This window comes from Rattus norvegicus, chromosome 5 (genome assembly GCF_021556685.1).
Source record: "Rattus norvegicus strain SHRSP/BbbUtx chromosome 5, alternate assembly SHRSP_T2T, whole genome shotgun sequence".
NCBI lineage: Eukaryota > Metazoa > Chordata > Mammalia > Rodentia > Muridae > Rattus > Rattus norvegicus.
In genome coordinates, this window is record NC_141538.1 from 129,135,375 (window position 1) to 129,147,610 (window position 12,236).

The window sequence follows — 12,236 nt, forward strand, 5'->3', positions numbered from 1 at the left end:
GTGTTCATTTTCATAATGAGAAGAGTTAGTTATTCCACGGAAGTAATGAGAGTGAATTTTAAAATGAAAATTACTACTTATACTGTTTATTACTTACTTAAAAATACTGACATTAACTTACTTTCCCCCCCTCTTATTAGCATTATATGTAGATGTGGAATCTGATTTTCATGCTAAAGTTCCTGTTGTGGTGTGCAAAGATCGGAAAAGGTTGGTAATCAAGAAAATAAAGTATTTATACAAATAAGCAAACCTTGGGCTCAGGAATGGCTTAGTGGGTAAAGTGCTTGCTGCACAAACATGAGATATGAGGACTTGAAACTGGATCTCCAGCACTGATAAAACAAGCCTAGTAATCTTATGTCTGGGAAAAACAGGAAGATCCTAGGGGCTTGCTGGACAGCCAGCCTATCCAAAATTGTGAGCTCCAGGTTTAGTGAGAGACCCTGTTTTCAATAAGAATGAAGAGAACAATAGTCACAGGCACCCCACATGTACCTCTGTTTTTGGTCATTACACATGTGTGACTAAATCTGTTCATATTTGTGAACACATACATACGCATGTATGCACGCATGCACAAACATATTCACAGCCATTTGCACAGATGCGAATCCATCCCAGGGACAGCAAGATGGTTCATTTGCCATATAAACCTTACAAACTGAATTCTATCCCTTGGATTCCAAATAAGACATTATTTATATACACATACACAATAACTCCACTTCCTCCCAAAACATACAAAGAACCAGATTTCGTGGCCAACATCTTCAAGAGAAGAAATTTTGTATTTTAGGTTTTTCAGGTTTATATGACCATACTAGTCGTCATTTATTAATGCATGCCAAATTTGTATGATCGAGAAATTGAGCTAGCAGAGAATTAAAAAATAAAATAGTCTAGGTGAAACTTTTTCCTTTCCTTTTTTTTTTTTTGTCTAAATTAATTTACCCACCCAACAATGCTAAGAGCATTTACTTTTATGTAAGTATTATATTACAGGCTGGAGAGATGGCTCAGTGGTTAAGAGCACTGACTGCTCTTCCAGAGGTCCTGAGTTCAATTCCCAGCAACCACATGGTGGCTCACAACCATCTGTAATGCGATCTGATGCCCTCTTCTGGTGTGTCTGAAAACAGCTACAGTGTACTCATATAAATAAAATAAGTAAATCTTTAAAAAAAAGTATTATTGCCCGGAAACCGGGAAAGGGAATAACACTTGAAATGTAAATAAGAAATACTCAAGTTAATAAAAAAAAAAGTATTATATTGCTCTGGACATATAAACATAAATTAAGAAATAGCCATTCAGGATAAGGTTTTATTGAATATTATAGTTGAGAGGCTAGTGAGGTGGCTTAGTGGTTAAGAGCACGACTGCCAAGCCTGAAATTTCTGAGCTTATTCTAACACATACACACAGTAAAAAGAGAGACCCAATTCCTGAAAGTTGTCTTCTCTCACATCCATATAAGGATGTACATATATATGCACACACACATACAAAAGTAATAGTGTAAGAAATACTTTTTTACAATGTAGTTTTTATTTAATTACTATGACTCATTATGTTTCTAGTCAGATGTCTGGAGGCCTGAGAGGGTAAATGTACCTTTGAAAAAGGAAAATTAGCCAGTTATGGTGGTGCATGCTTTTATAGCCTGTACTGGTGAGGCAGAGGCAGGGATCTCTATCCTTTTGAGGCCAGTCTTGTGTACATGGTGAGTCCCACCCAGACCAGCCAAGGCTACAGAGCCTTGTCTTGGGGGGGGGGGGGAACAGGATGCTGAATATTACTTGAGATCAACATGGGAAAAGTACAAAAATAGATGTTCTTCTGTAGATTGTTCAGTTGTTTTTCTTGTAGTTTAATAATTGTTTTTAAATTTAAAGTCAGAAGGTTCTATGGAGATCTACTTTAATGAGATTGAATGTATATGTATGAATATTTGTTTTCCATGATACATGTGTCAGTGTTAGAAGACTTCATAATCTTAGTGTTCTCCTTCAAAGCTTCGCCTGGGTTCACAGGGTAGGATCCAAGGGATCCAAGGATCTTCAGACTGGTTAACCCATCTTTCCAACCTAACTTCCTTACTTTGTAAATTGGAAAATTGAGACTGGGAGGGGATAAGCATTTGTACAAATTTATATCTTTTAAGGCAAAATCAATACTGGAAAATAGGCATTTGACTTCTAGTAGGTCACAACAAAACAGAAAACTTTTTTTTTTTTAAACATTTTATTAAACTGCCATTATGGGACATAGAGCTTCAGATTCATTTTGTTTTTTTGCTACTCCCCTTCTTCCCCCTAGATATTCTCTACTGTATTCCTCTCATTCTACTTAAGGCAGCTCCTGTTTCACTTCTACAAAAGCATGAGTCATGGATTGATAAGTAAATTCTAACCTTTAACTTGATAGCAACCACAAAATTATGAAAGCTTGAATACAAAAGTTGAGAAGTATAGCTAGTACATTTGTTTTTGTTTTTGTTTTTTTTTAATTTATTTTATCATGGACAAAGCAGAGGAGAATGAACTAGAAGTATGCTATATTGACATTGAAGATGTTAGTATTGTTGGTGGCTTGTGCTGATAATCATAGCTTGAGCTATATAGCCAGATCCTGTCCTTATTTCTCCCAAAAATGTAGGCTAAGATGTCTCCATAGATAAAGTCACTGGTCCCCAAACCTGACCATCTGAGCTTGATCTGTGGGACTTACATGAAGCAGACTACCAACTTCCCCAAATTGTCCTCTGTCTTCCACATGCACATCATGGCACACATGTGCTCATACACAATAACTAAACAGAAGACAAGTTGTACTATGACTTAAAGCAATTATTTTTAATTATATATATATCTATTTGTGCGTGCTAGGAATGAAACAAATGTCCTCTACAAGAGTAGTTCAGGGTCTAAACTACTGAGCCATTTCTCTAGTTCCTGTAATAACTGTTTTGGTTCTTAAAATACGATGACTGAAAAGGATAGCCTCTGGGGATTTTGAAGCATTCTTCTTTTAAAGGCATTAATACGGTGAAATTGTTTCTCATTCACAGTGGTTTACTATGTAGAGTAAGTGCAGGAAATGATATGGCATGTCTCACAACTGACTTACTTGCTGCTCTTGGCAAAGTGGAACCGGTCTTCACTCCCTTAGTGTTAGCTTTTCGCTATTGGGCTAAGGTAAGTGGAACAGAAGAAAATAAGTCAAGCTTTTTCTTGTTTTGACATATAAATCATAATATGTAGGAGAAAGTAGTTGTCAGCTCCCGTGGGAAATTGTGTGGCCAATTTCATCGTAGACATTAAAATAAGGTTTTATATGCATGTAATAAGTTCCTTTTTCCGTCCCTCAGTTGATGCTTGAAACTATAGATGACACTGAGCCATTATAATAGTTTTTCGTTATTCATATTTGTGATAAAGTTTAATTTATAAGTAAGAGAATAATAAAATAGGACATTTATGACAGTGCAGTACATTGAACTTGCAAATTGTTTATTTTTAGAATTTTTCACTTAATTTATTTACATTTCTCTTTCAAATTTATTTATTGAATGTGTACAGGTGCTTTTCTCAAATGTATATCTTGGGTATCTGGGACATGGGGAGGTGAGAAAAAGGGTGTTGGAGCCTCTGGTACTGGAGTTACAGACAGTTTTAATCGTCCATGTGGGTGCTGAGAATTGAATTGAGATCCTCTACAAGGACGAGTGCTGTTAATCTCCCTTTAAAGAGTAATCTCTCTCCTTCCTTCCCTCCCTCCCTCCCTTCTTCTCTCCTAGTCCTTATTTATCTGTCTGTCTGTCTGTCTATCTATCTATCTATCTATCTATCTATCTATCTATCTATCTATCTATCTATCTATCTATCTATCTATCTATCTATCTATTTATTTGAGATAAGGTTTCTCTGTATAGTTTTGGCTGCCCCAGAACTCATCTGTAGATCAGGCTGTGTGCTGATTCGCAGAGATCCCTTTTCCTGTCTTCTGAGTGCTGGGATTAAAGGTGTGTGCCACCACTGCCCTCCTAACCATTACTTATTTTTAAAACTTTATTTTTGATTCATGCCAACACTGAGGAATGAGCTAGAGTCTCATTCATTCTAGGCAAGGGTTCTGCACTTATCTACAACTTGAGCCTACTTTTCAGTATTTTTGAACTGTACTTGACTAAGGGGAACTAGAAGTTTAGACTGTAGCACTATAAATGGGCACTATGATAATGAATCATTATATTGGTTGTTTTTTTTTTGTTTGTTTTTGTTTTTGTTTTTGTTTTCGTTTTAAGACCGTTTCTCTGTGTAGCCCTGGCTGTCTTGGAACTCACTCTTTATACCAGACTGGCTTGAACTCTCCACCTGTCTCTGCCTCCCCAGTGCTGGGATCCATGGCATACATATGGGTTACATTGGATTTTTACTTGTTCTCTTGCTAGAAGGGAAGCAAATGACTCAATACACAAAAATACTGTAAAGTGGTCCTATAATAAGTAAAATTTTCATAAATAAAAGACTTAGTAGTTGGGGAGTGATTTGGTCTTGGCTGTTCACTTGGAGAGGGGAGTTTGAACACGATTCTTCTCTCTCATCAGACATTGAACCTTATAGTTTTGGAAAAATTGTCCATGGAACTAATTCTTTATGGCACATGATATTCCCAGAGATAAGAGTTGAGCAGGACCAATTTATTTTAACACTTGGGCACTTAAGGCAGGTGTGGCAAGATGCTTACAAGTTCAAGGCTAGGCTACACAGTAAAATCCTGTATCAAAGAAGTGGGCATGTGTGCAGGAGATTGTAACATGGGTATTGAATTCTGAATGGTGAGATTTCAGATTATTTCTTAGGTTTCATCGTTGCTTGGAATTTTTTTTTTTTTTTTAAACACAGTGAAGAACAAGTTACTGTGTTTTACTTGAGTGAAGAAAGCTTAATGCTAGGACTTTTTTTAATTTTTTTTTTATTTTGCAGTTGTGCTATATCGACTCCCAAACTGATGGTGGAATCCCTTCTTACTGCTTTGCTTTAATGGTGATGTTTTTTCTTCAACAAAGAAAACCCCCTCTTCTTCCTTGCTTACTTGGAAGTTGGGTAAGGATGAGTTTGCAGTGTGTGTGTGTGTGTGTGTGTATACGCATGAATATGTAGTTATTGAGTGTTGTACTGAAAAATTTTAAGGTAGAATTCTAGTTTTTTTTTTTTCTCTTTTTCTTTCCTTTTTTGTTTTTAAAATAACTTTTCTGTTACCAATTTGGAATGCCTTTTTTATATAGATTGACGGCTTTGACCCAAAAAGAATGGATGACTTTCAGCTGAAGGGCATAGTAGAAGAGAAGTTTGTGAAGTGGGAGTATAATTCAAGCAGTGCAACTGAGAAAAGCTTAATTGCTGATGAAAACACAGCTAAGGCAGACCAACCAAAAGATGACACCAGGAAGACAGAGACAGACAACCAAAGTAATGCTGTGAAGGCCAAACATGGCAAAGTAAGCTTTTGGTTTGTTTTCTGCTTTTGGCTTTTCTAATATGTAGAATTTATGATACTGTCAGTGAACTACTTGACTAGCAGTAGATTGACCTCTTGATCTCATTTCTTCATCTATAAAGTGAGGAATTGATCTGGTTTAGTTTTGGTACTAAGATTAATACATTTATTTCATGTATTGTTTGAGTCTTTTTTTTTTTTGATTCTTTTTTTCGGAGCTGGAGACCGAACCCAGGGCCTTGCGCTTCCTAGGCAAGCGCTCTACCACTGAGCTAAATCCCCAACCCCGTATTGTTTGAATCTTGTCAAGTAATTTTATTTCCATTTTCATTTAAACCAGTAAAATTCCCTTTATGAGTTAAGTTTGCATTAAAGCTTAAGCATGGGGTTGGGGATTTAGCTCAGTGGTAGAGCGCTTGCCTAGTAAGCGCAAGGCCCTGGGTTAGGTCCCCAGCTCCGAAAAAAAAGAAGAAAAAAAAAAAGCTTAAGCATATTATGGATTTTGTAGTCAAATTGTGTGGAAAAGTAAGTCTTTTCTCTGTGAGGGGAAGGCTTGCTTATTTAATTAGCTCAGCACATACTTATTAATGAACTGCTGTGCTCCAAGCATTTTCCTGAGTGCTAGATAACCATAGGCAAATATACGTGAATTCTGTCCCTCAAAAGCTATTCTAAGAGTATAGATGTACTGTGCTTGAAATAATTACTCTTTTCAACACTGAATTGCACTTCCCTGATTTTCAATATTCCCAGTTAATTATCTTTATTTTTAGTTTACTGAGAATACTGAAGCAATGGAAAGAGGTCTGTAAACTCACTGTCATCTGCTGTCATTTATACTTGTTACCTTTTTCTAAAGGAACTTCTATTTTGTAATCCACTGGCATCTTCTCCATTGCCTTTTAATTAATCTAAAATAATTAAAACTATTTATTACTCTAGCATTTTAGTTATCTTCCCATTACCAGTTTTTCACTCTTTATTGAATCAAACATTTTGCTATTTCTCCCATTTTAAAGAAAAGTGTTAGGTGCCCTTCCTCCCGTCTATTGCTTGTTTTCCCTTTGTAGTAAAACTAACAGACTTGTTTATAGTATCCATTTTTATTTTTGTCTGTCTTCTTATTATCAATTTGCCAAAACATAGTATCAGCTTCTATTTGTTAAATTTCATAGGCACTTAAAATTCCCTCTTTTGATGAAGCAACATTTCCAGTTCATTATTTCCTTTGAACAATTTCAGTACCACAATTGTTGCTGTTTAGTCTTTCTCAGTTTTCTTTGCTGATTTGTTCTTTTCCTCAAGTCAGTTAATGTTGAAGTGCTAAGCTTGATTTATGATCTTTTTCTGATTTGTCTACTTTCTTTTGATAGGCGATGCTGTCCAGTCCTTTTGATTTTAAGTGCCTTCTGTGGGATGAAAAGTACTCTGTATTTGAACTCTGTGATAATATATAACTCCCTATTTAGTGTTGCCTTAGGTATCTTTTTATGTCTAAACTCAACATTGGGTCTTACTCTCAAACTTGAAGGCTCCATGTTTCATTAATTGATAGTATTCTGTCTCTTCAAGCATCCAGTTCAAAATTTTAGAAGCATCTTTTCTTTTCTTTCATGAAAACCCTTTATCAAGTAATTCAGAAATCTTGAATCCTATTATCTTTACTTCAGAATGTATCCAAAATTCCATTCCTTTTCACCGCATCCAGTTAACCATCCTGGTCCTAGCCACTGTTACTCTGGGCTGGACTTTTGCTCTAGTCTTCAAACAGATAACCCGGCTTATGCTCCTGGTCTTTATTCACCGACACAATAATCTGAGTGATTGTTAAAAAGTCAAGTCAGACATTGCCCTGTTTCTCCTCATACAAACACAGTTCAGTTGTTTTTCATCTCATATAATACAGAAAAAAGCATATAGTCATCGGGTCACTCTTTGCTGCTTCTACATCTCTCTGTTATACTAGCTTTCAGTGTTTTTCTCTCCCCCCCCTTCCTTCCTGTGATGTTGAGAATCACCTGATTTTCTTGTTAAAGCTAGTCACCCTTTTGTATTATATATGTTTATCTGTTCCCCGTTCTTATAATACCTTTCTTTTTCAATCAGGTCAGGAGTTTTCAACAAAACTGATCTCTGACACTGAGTTTAACACTAAATTTTTTTTCTGTTCCTAGAGTCCCAGAGTCCCACCTTTGTTCCGTTCAACCTTTTATCCTCATGGCACTTAGCTGCTTCTAACTTACTATTTAATTGTTTTCTTTTCTTGGGAAGTAAACTTTTTTCCAAAGAGTATCCAAAATTATACCTTAGCGTTTAATTTTTCACTGCAGTTGTCGAAATTATCTCTGTGTTTGTAGAATAGGAGTTTGCCTTACTTGGTGTTAGTATAGTGTGGTGACTCACAGCACAGACACAGTAGGCAGTGGTCTCAGTCAGAGCCTTGCTCTGCAGTACGTGTTTCAAAAAATTGTTAATGTAGGTTTAGGTTTCAGAAACGCGAGTAAGGACGGTAACTATTATGTGTTGTAAATATGAGCTTTTCTTGTTACAACATCCCTAGCACAAATCTAGGAACATAGTAGGTATTAAAGATGTGTTTCCTGAATGTCGATTTTTTTTCTTTAGCTTTTGAAAATAGATTTTGCAACAAGGATTTGTAATATCTGTCCAGTAGTTTACAGCCTTGACTGTGCATGAGCTTCACTGTAAAGAGCTTTACAAAATTTAAAGGACTAGTGTTCTGTGTGTAATTCCAATACTTGGAAGGTTGTATCTTGCATTAGAGTCTAGCCTTTGTTACAGCATGAAGCCCTGTCTCAAGAACACACATGGACTCATAGAAACAAAGAAACAGAAAAACCTATAAGGACTGGTGATGTACCTCAGTGGCAGAGCATTTGCTTAACATTGACAAGCCCCTGGGTTCCATTCACAGTGTTCTCATTCCACATACTCAAACATAGAAAACCCTGTCCTCAGCCAAATACCCCAGATCAGTTAAATCAGATTCTTAGAAGTGATGAGGAATTTCATGCTCACTTGGTGATTATAATGTGCAGTCAAACTTGATGATCACTGGCTTAATGAAAAGAACACAGAATTCCTTGGATTTCTGTAATTCAAACTGATTGATTGCTTTTTTAAAAAAAATGTGTTTTTTGTGCCTGTTTTTGAAAATATATGCACTTAATTTTTTTTTCCAGTCTCCTTTAACATTGGAAGCACCAAATCAGGTACCCCTTGGACAGTTGTGGTTGGAGCTGCTAAAATTTTACACACTGGATTTTGCTTTGGAGGAATATGTCATATGTGTACGGATACAAGATATTTTAACTAGAGAGAACAAAAACTGGCCTAAAAGACGGATAGCAATTGAAGGTGAGATAATACGCTGTGCATATTTGTACTATTTGTGTGTGTTCCCCATCATTTAACACTGAATCCTAATCTTACTTCATTGGGTAAGATAAAGAAAATGATGATTGATGTTGACTGAGTTCCACATCAAATTCCAAGCATATAATTACGCTATGACAAAAAGCCAGATGTAGTTGCTCATGTCTGCAGTCACAGCACTTGGGGTGCTTAGGCAGGAGAATTGCTATAATGAGATTCAGTTCAGCTTAGACTACAAGAGTGAGATCCTGGTTCAGAACGGCACTATGACAAGAAATGAGTTTTTTTTTTTTTAAATGATTTATTTATTTATTTACTTATCTGTAAGTACACTGTAGAAGAGGGCGTCAGATCTCATTACAGATGGTTATGAGCCACCATGTGGTTGCTGGGATTTGAACTCAGGACCTCTGGAAGAGCAGTCAGTGCTCTTAACCACTGAGCCATCTCTCCAGCCCCAAGATTTTTTTTTTTTTAAGATTATTTTATGTATATGAGTACACTGTAGCCATCTTCAGACATACCAGAAGAGGGCATCAGATCTCATTACAGATGGTTGTGAGCCACCATGTGGTTGCTGGGAATTGAACTCAGGACCTCTGGAAGAGCAGTCAGTGCTCTTAACCTCTGAGCCATCTCTCCAGCCCAAGAAATGAGATTGTTAATGTATGTACTTGCCCTGTCCTGCAGGGCAGTCGTCCAGGGTCTGGGGTCCACCTAGGAGAGAATGAGGGACAAGAGATGCAAAGAACGGACAGCAAGTCAAGAGATCTGATGAAGCTGACAATTTTTAATTTTTCTCAGGCAGAAGATATACTGGTAGAAGCAGGACGTGGGGAGGGGTTAGGTAACCACAAAGGAATGAGCCTGGCTCGATGACCAGGATATTGGCTGGGTAAATCGGTCAGTGGGAAGAACAGTACAGGGTGGGTTGCTTAGTGACCTGACCACCTGTGCTAAGCGACCTGACAACAAGATTTATTCTATCTATTAAGTTCAAGCAGAGCTACAGGTCCAGGCTTAAGTATGGCTGCTTTGATCTAACATAAGGCTGAAATATGATTGCTTTTGATCTAACCTAAGGCTAAAGTATAGTTGCTTTTAATATAACATGAAGGCTGCTCCCAACATGTACTGGAATTTGAAATGTTTCATTTAGTGACAGTATATTGGGGAAGCAGAGTGGCACAGCTTCTCATGATTTCTTACTTGTAATTTTAATTATTGAATTGACTAGCTAATTCCTTAAAATTAATATTTCCCTTTTAATTTTATGGAATAAAAAGACTCCACATTTGTTTTTACTTCTGCTCTGTTTTCAAGAAGCACTAGGATCCTGGGCTAGAAAACTTTGGGAAATTGTATTCTGTTGATAGGCTAGAAGTCAAGATCTGTTTGCATGAGCATGGAGATGGGATTTGCTAATGGAGACTTAACTGTTGATTTTTTTTTTTTCCCTAAAACTAGATCCATTTTCAGTCAAGAGGAATGTTGCACGGAGCTTAAACAGCCAGCTTGTATATGAATATGTTGTGGAGAGATTCAGGGCAGCTTATCGATATTTTGCCTGTCCCCAAAGGAAGGGTGGAAATAAATCTACAGTGGATCTCAAGAAAAAAGAGAAAGGGAAGCTAAGCAACAAGAAACCAGTGAAGTCTGATTGCTCGGCAACCAATGGTTGTGTTCTTGGAGAAAGTACAGAAAAAGTAAATATGGAACGAGGCCAACCTCTTAAACATGATGAAATGGAGTTTACGTCACAGAGATGTATTGTTGATAATGACCGTTTATTGGTAAATGAACTAGGTTTGGCTGACCATGGACAAGATTCTTCATCGCTTTCTACTGGCAGTGAAGGCAGTGAATTACAGCAAAAATCAGCTGAGAAACAAGGTGATTTAACACCTTCAGAAACTTCTTTAAAGAAGGAACTCAGCCAGTGTCATTGCACTGGGACCCCTGATGGAGCTGGATCTGCTGGAACAGACTGTAGATCAAATTTAGAAATGGAGAGTTCACATCAGATTGTGTGCAACAACATATCTGCTACCTCTTGCAACTGCAAAGCTACAGAAGTTGCTTCTGACCTTATTGATGATGATAACCTCCCCTCCCAGGAATTATATTATGTGTTTGATAAGTTTATTTTAACCTCTGGCAAGGTAGGATACAGTAAACAATTTGTAAAACTTTGGTTACTATATGACCATTGATACTTTTTAGATTCATAAGTACTAACATAAAATACCTTGTGTCCTTGTTTTGGAATGATATTTTGGTATGTATCTGACCTTTATTTACATTTTCTACTATAATTACAGTTAATTTATGTACATTGGTGTATGTCTGTATGAGAATGTCAGATCTCCTGGAACAAGACGTACAGACAGTTGTCAGCTGCCATGTGGGTGCTGAGAATTGAACCCAAGTTTTCTTGGAAGAGCAGCTAGTGCTCCGAACTGCTGAACCATCTCTGTAGCCATGTAGTTACAGTTAAATAGAGCATATAAACTATAAGAATGCATCATTACTCTACCAGTAGTTGGCATTCTATTTCTTTATACATAAAATGACTTATCTGCTATTATGCAGTTCAGATTAGCAAAACAGTATGTGTGTGTATATGTATATGGTTTGGGGTTTTTGTTTTATTTGTTTTGTTTGTTTTTCCTGCCTCTGCCTCTTGAGTGCTTGGATTAAAGGTATGCGCAACAACAAAGCAATCTATATTTTTAAGTTCTGGGCGCGCATTTGCACACAAACGTGCACACGTGCACACACACTTTCCTCTTTAAAAAGAAAGCAGAGTTAAGTTTTAGTAACTTTTTTCTCTTTTTTTGTGGTGTGAATTTGTAACTATATTGGTAAGTTGTAGGTGGAACTATGAACAAGAGTCAAAAAATGTAGAATCTAGATTATGTTCTACTGAAATTTTCTGGACTTTTTAATATCCTTTATGAATTACAGGAGTACTTATTATTCTTTTAAAGTGAAAAAAATCTCACCTTAAGTAGAAGTTACTGCAGTGAATAATAGTACAATAAGCAATAACTTTTGCTAATGAAAGTTTAGCTAAATTGCATTCTTTAAGTGCTGTGTACATAACTAAATATCTGTATTCAGAAGTGGAAAATGATTATTAGACTGAATTGTAAGCATAGAAGATTATTGGAGGGTGGTGTGGAGAGGAGCTGGAAAATTATTGTTTTATCCATAATTAGTATTTCTTTTTTTAAAAAATCTGTTTAGCTGAGACTGGAGAGATGACTAGGTGGTTAAGCACACTGGCTGCTTTTGTGGAGGATCCACTTGTTAGCTCACCTCATATCTCTAGT

At 36.7% G+C, this 12,236-nt stretch overlaps 1 protein-coding gene across 16 annotated transcripts in view; it reads left to right on the forward strand.

The window, feature by feature from the left end:
* Tut4 (terminal uridylyl transferase 4) overlaps positions 1-12,236 on the forward strand; it is a 180,483-nt gene that overhangs the window by 119,660 nt on the left and 48,587 nt on the right. For 15 of the 16 annotated variants that reach the window (XM_087549192.1, XM_087549184.1, XM_087549187.1 and 12 more), the window contains 6 exons: positions 141-210; positions 3,074-3,200; positions 4,992-5,111; positions 5,294-5,506; positions 8,709-8,883; positions 10,369-11,063. In XM_087549192.1, coding sequence (XP_087405318.1) covers positions 141-210; positions 3,074-3,200; positions 4,992-5,111; positions 5,294-5,506; positions 8,709-8,883; positions 10,369-11,063 — 1,400 coding nt within the window. The remainder of the gene's footprint in view (positions 1-140; positions 211-3,073; positions 3,201-4,991; positions 5,112-5,293; positions 5,507-8,708; positions 8,884-10,368; positions 11,064-12,236) is intronic. The other variant, NM_001107953.1, reaches the window with a different exon arrangement.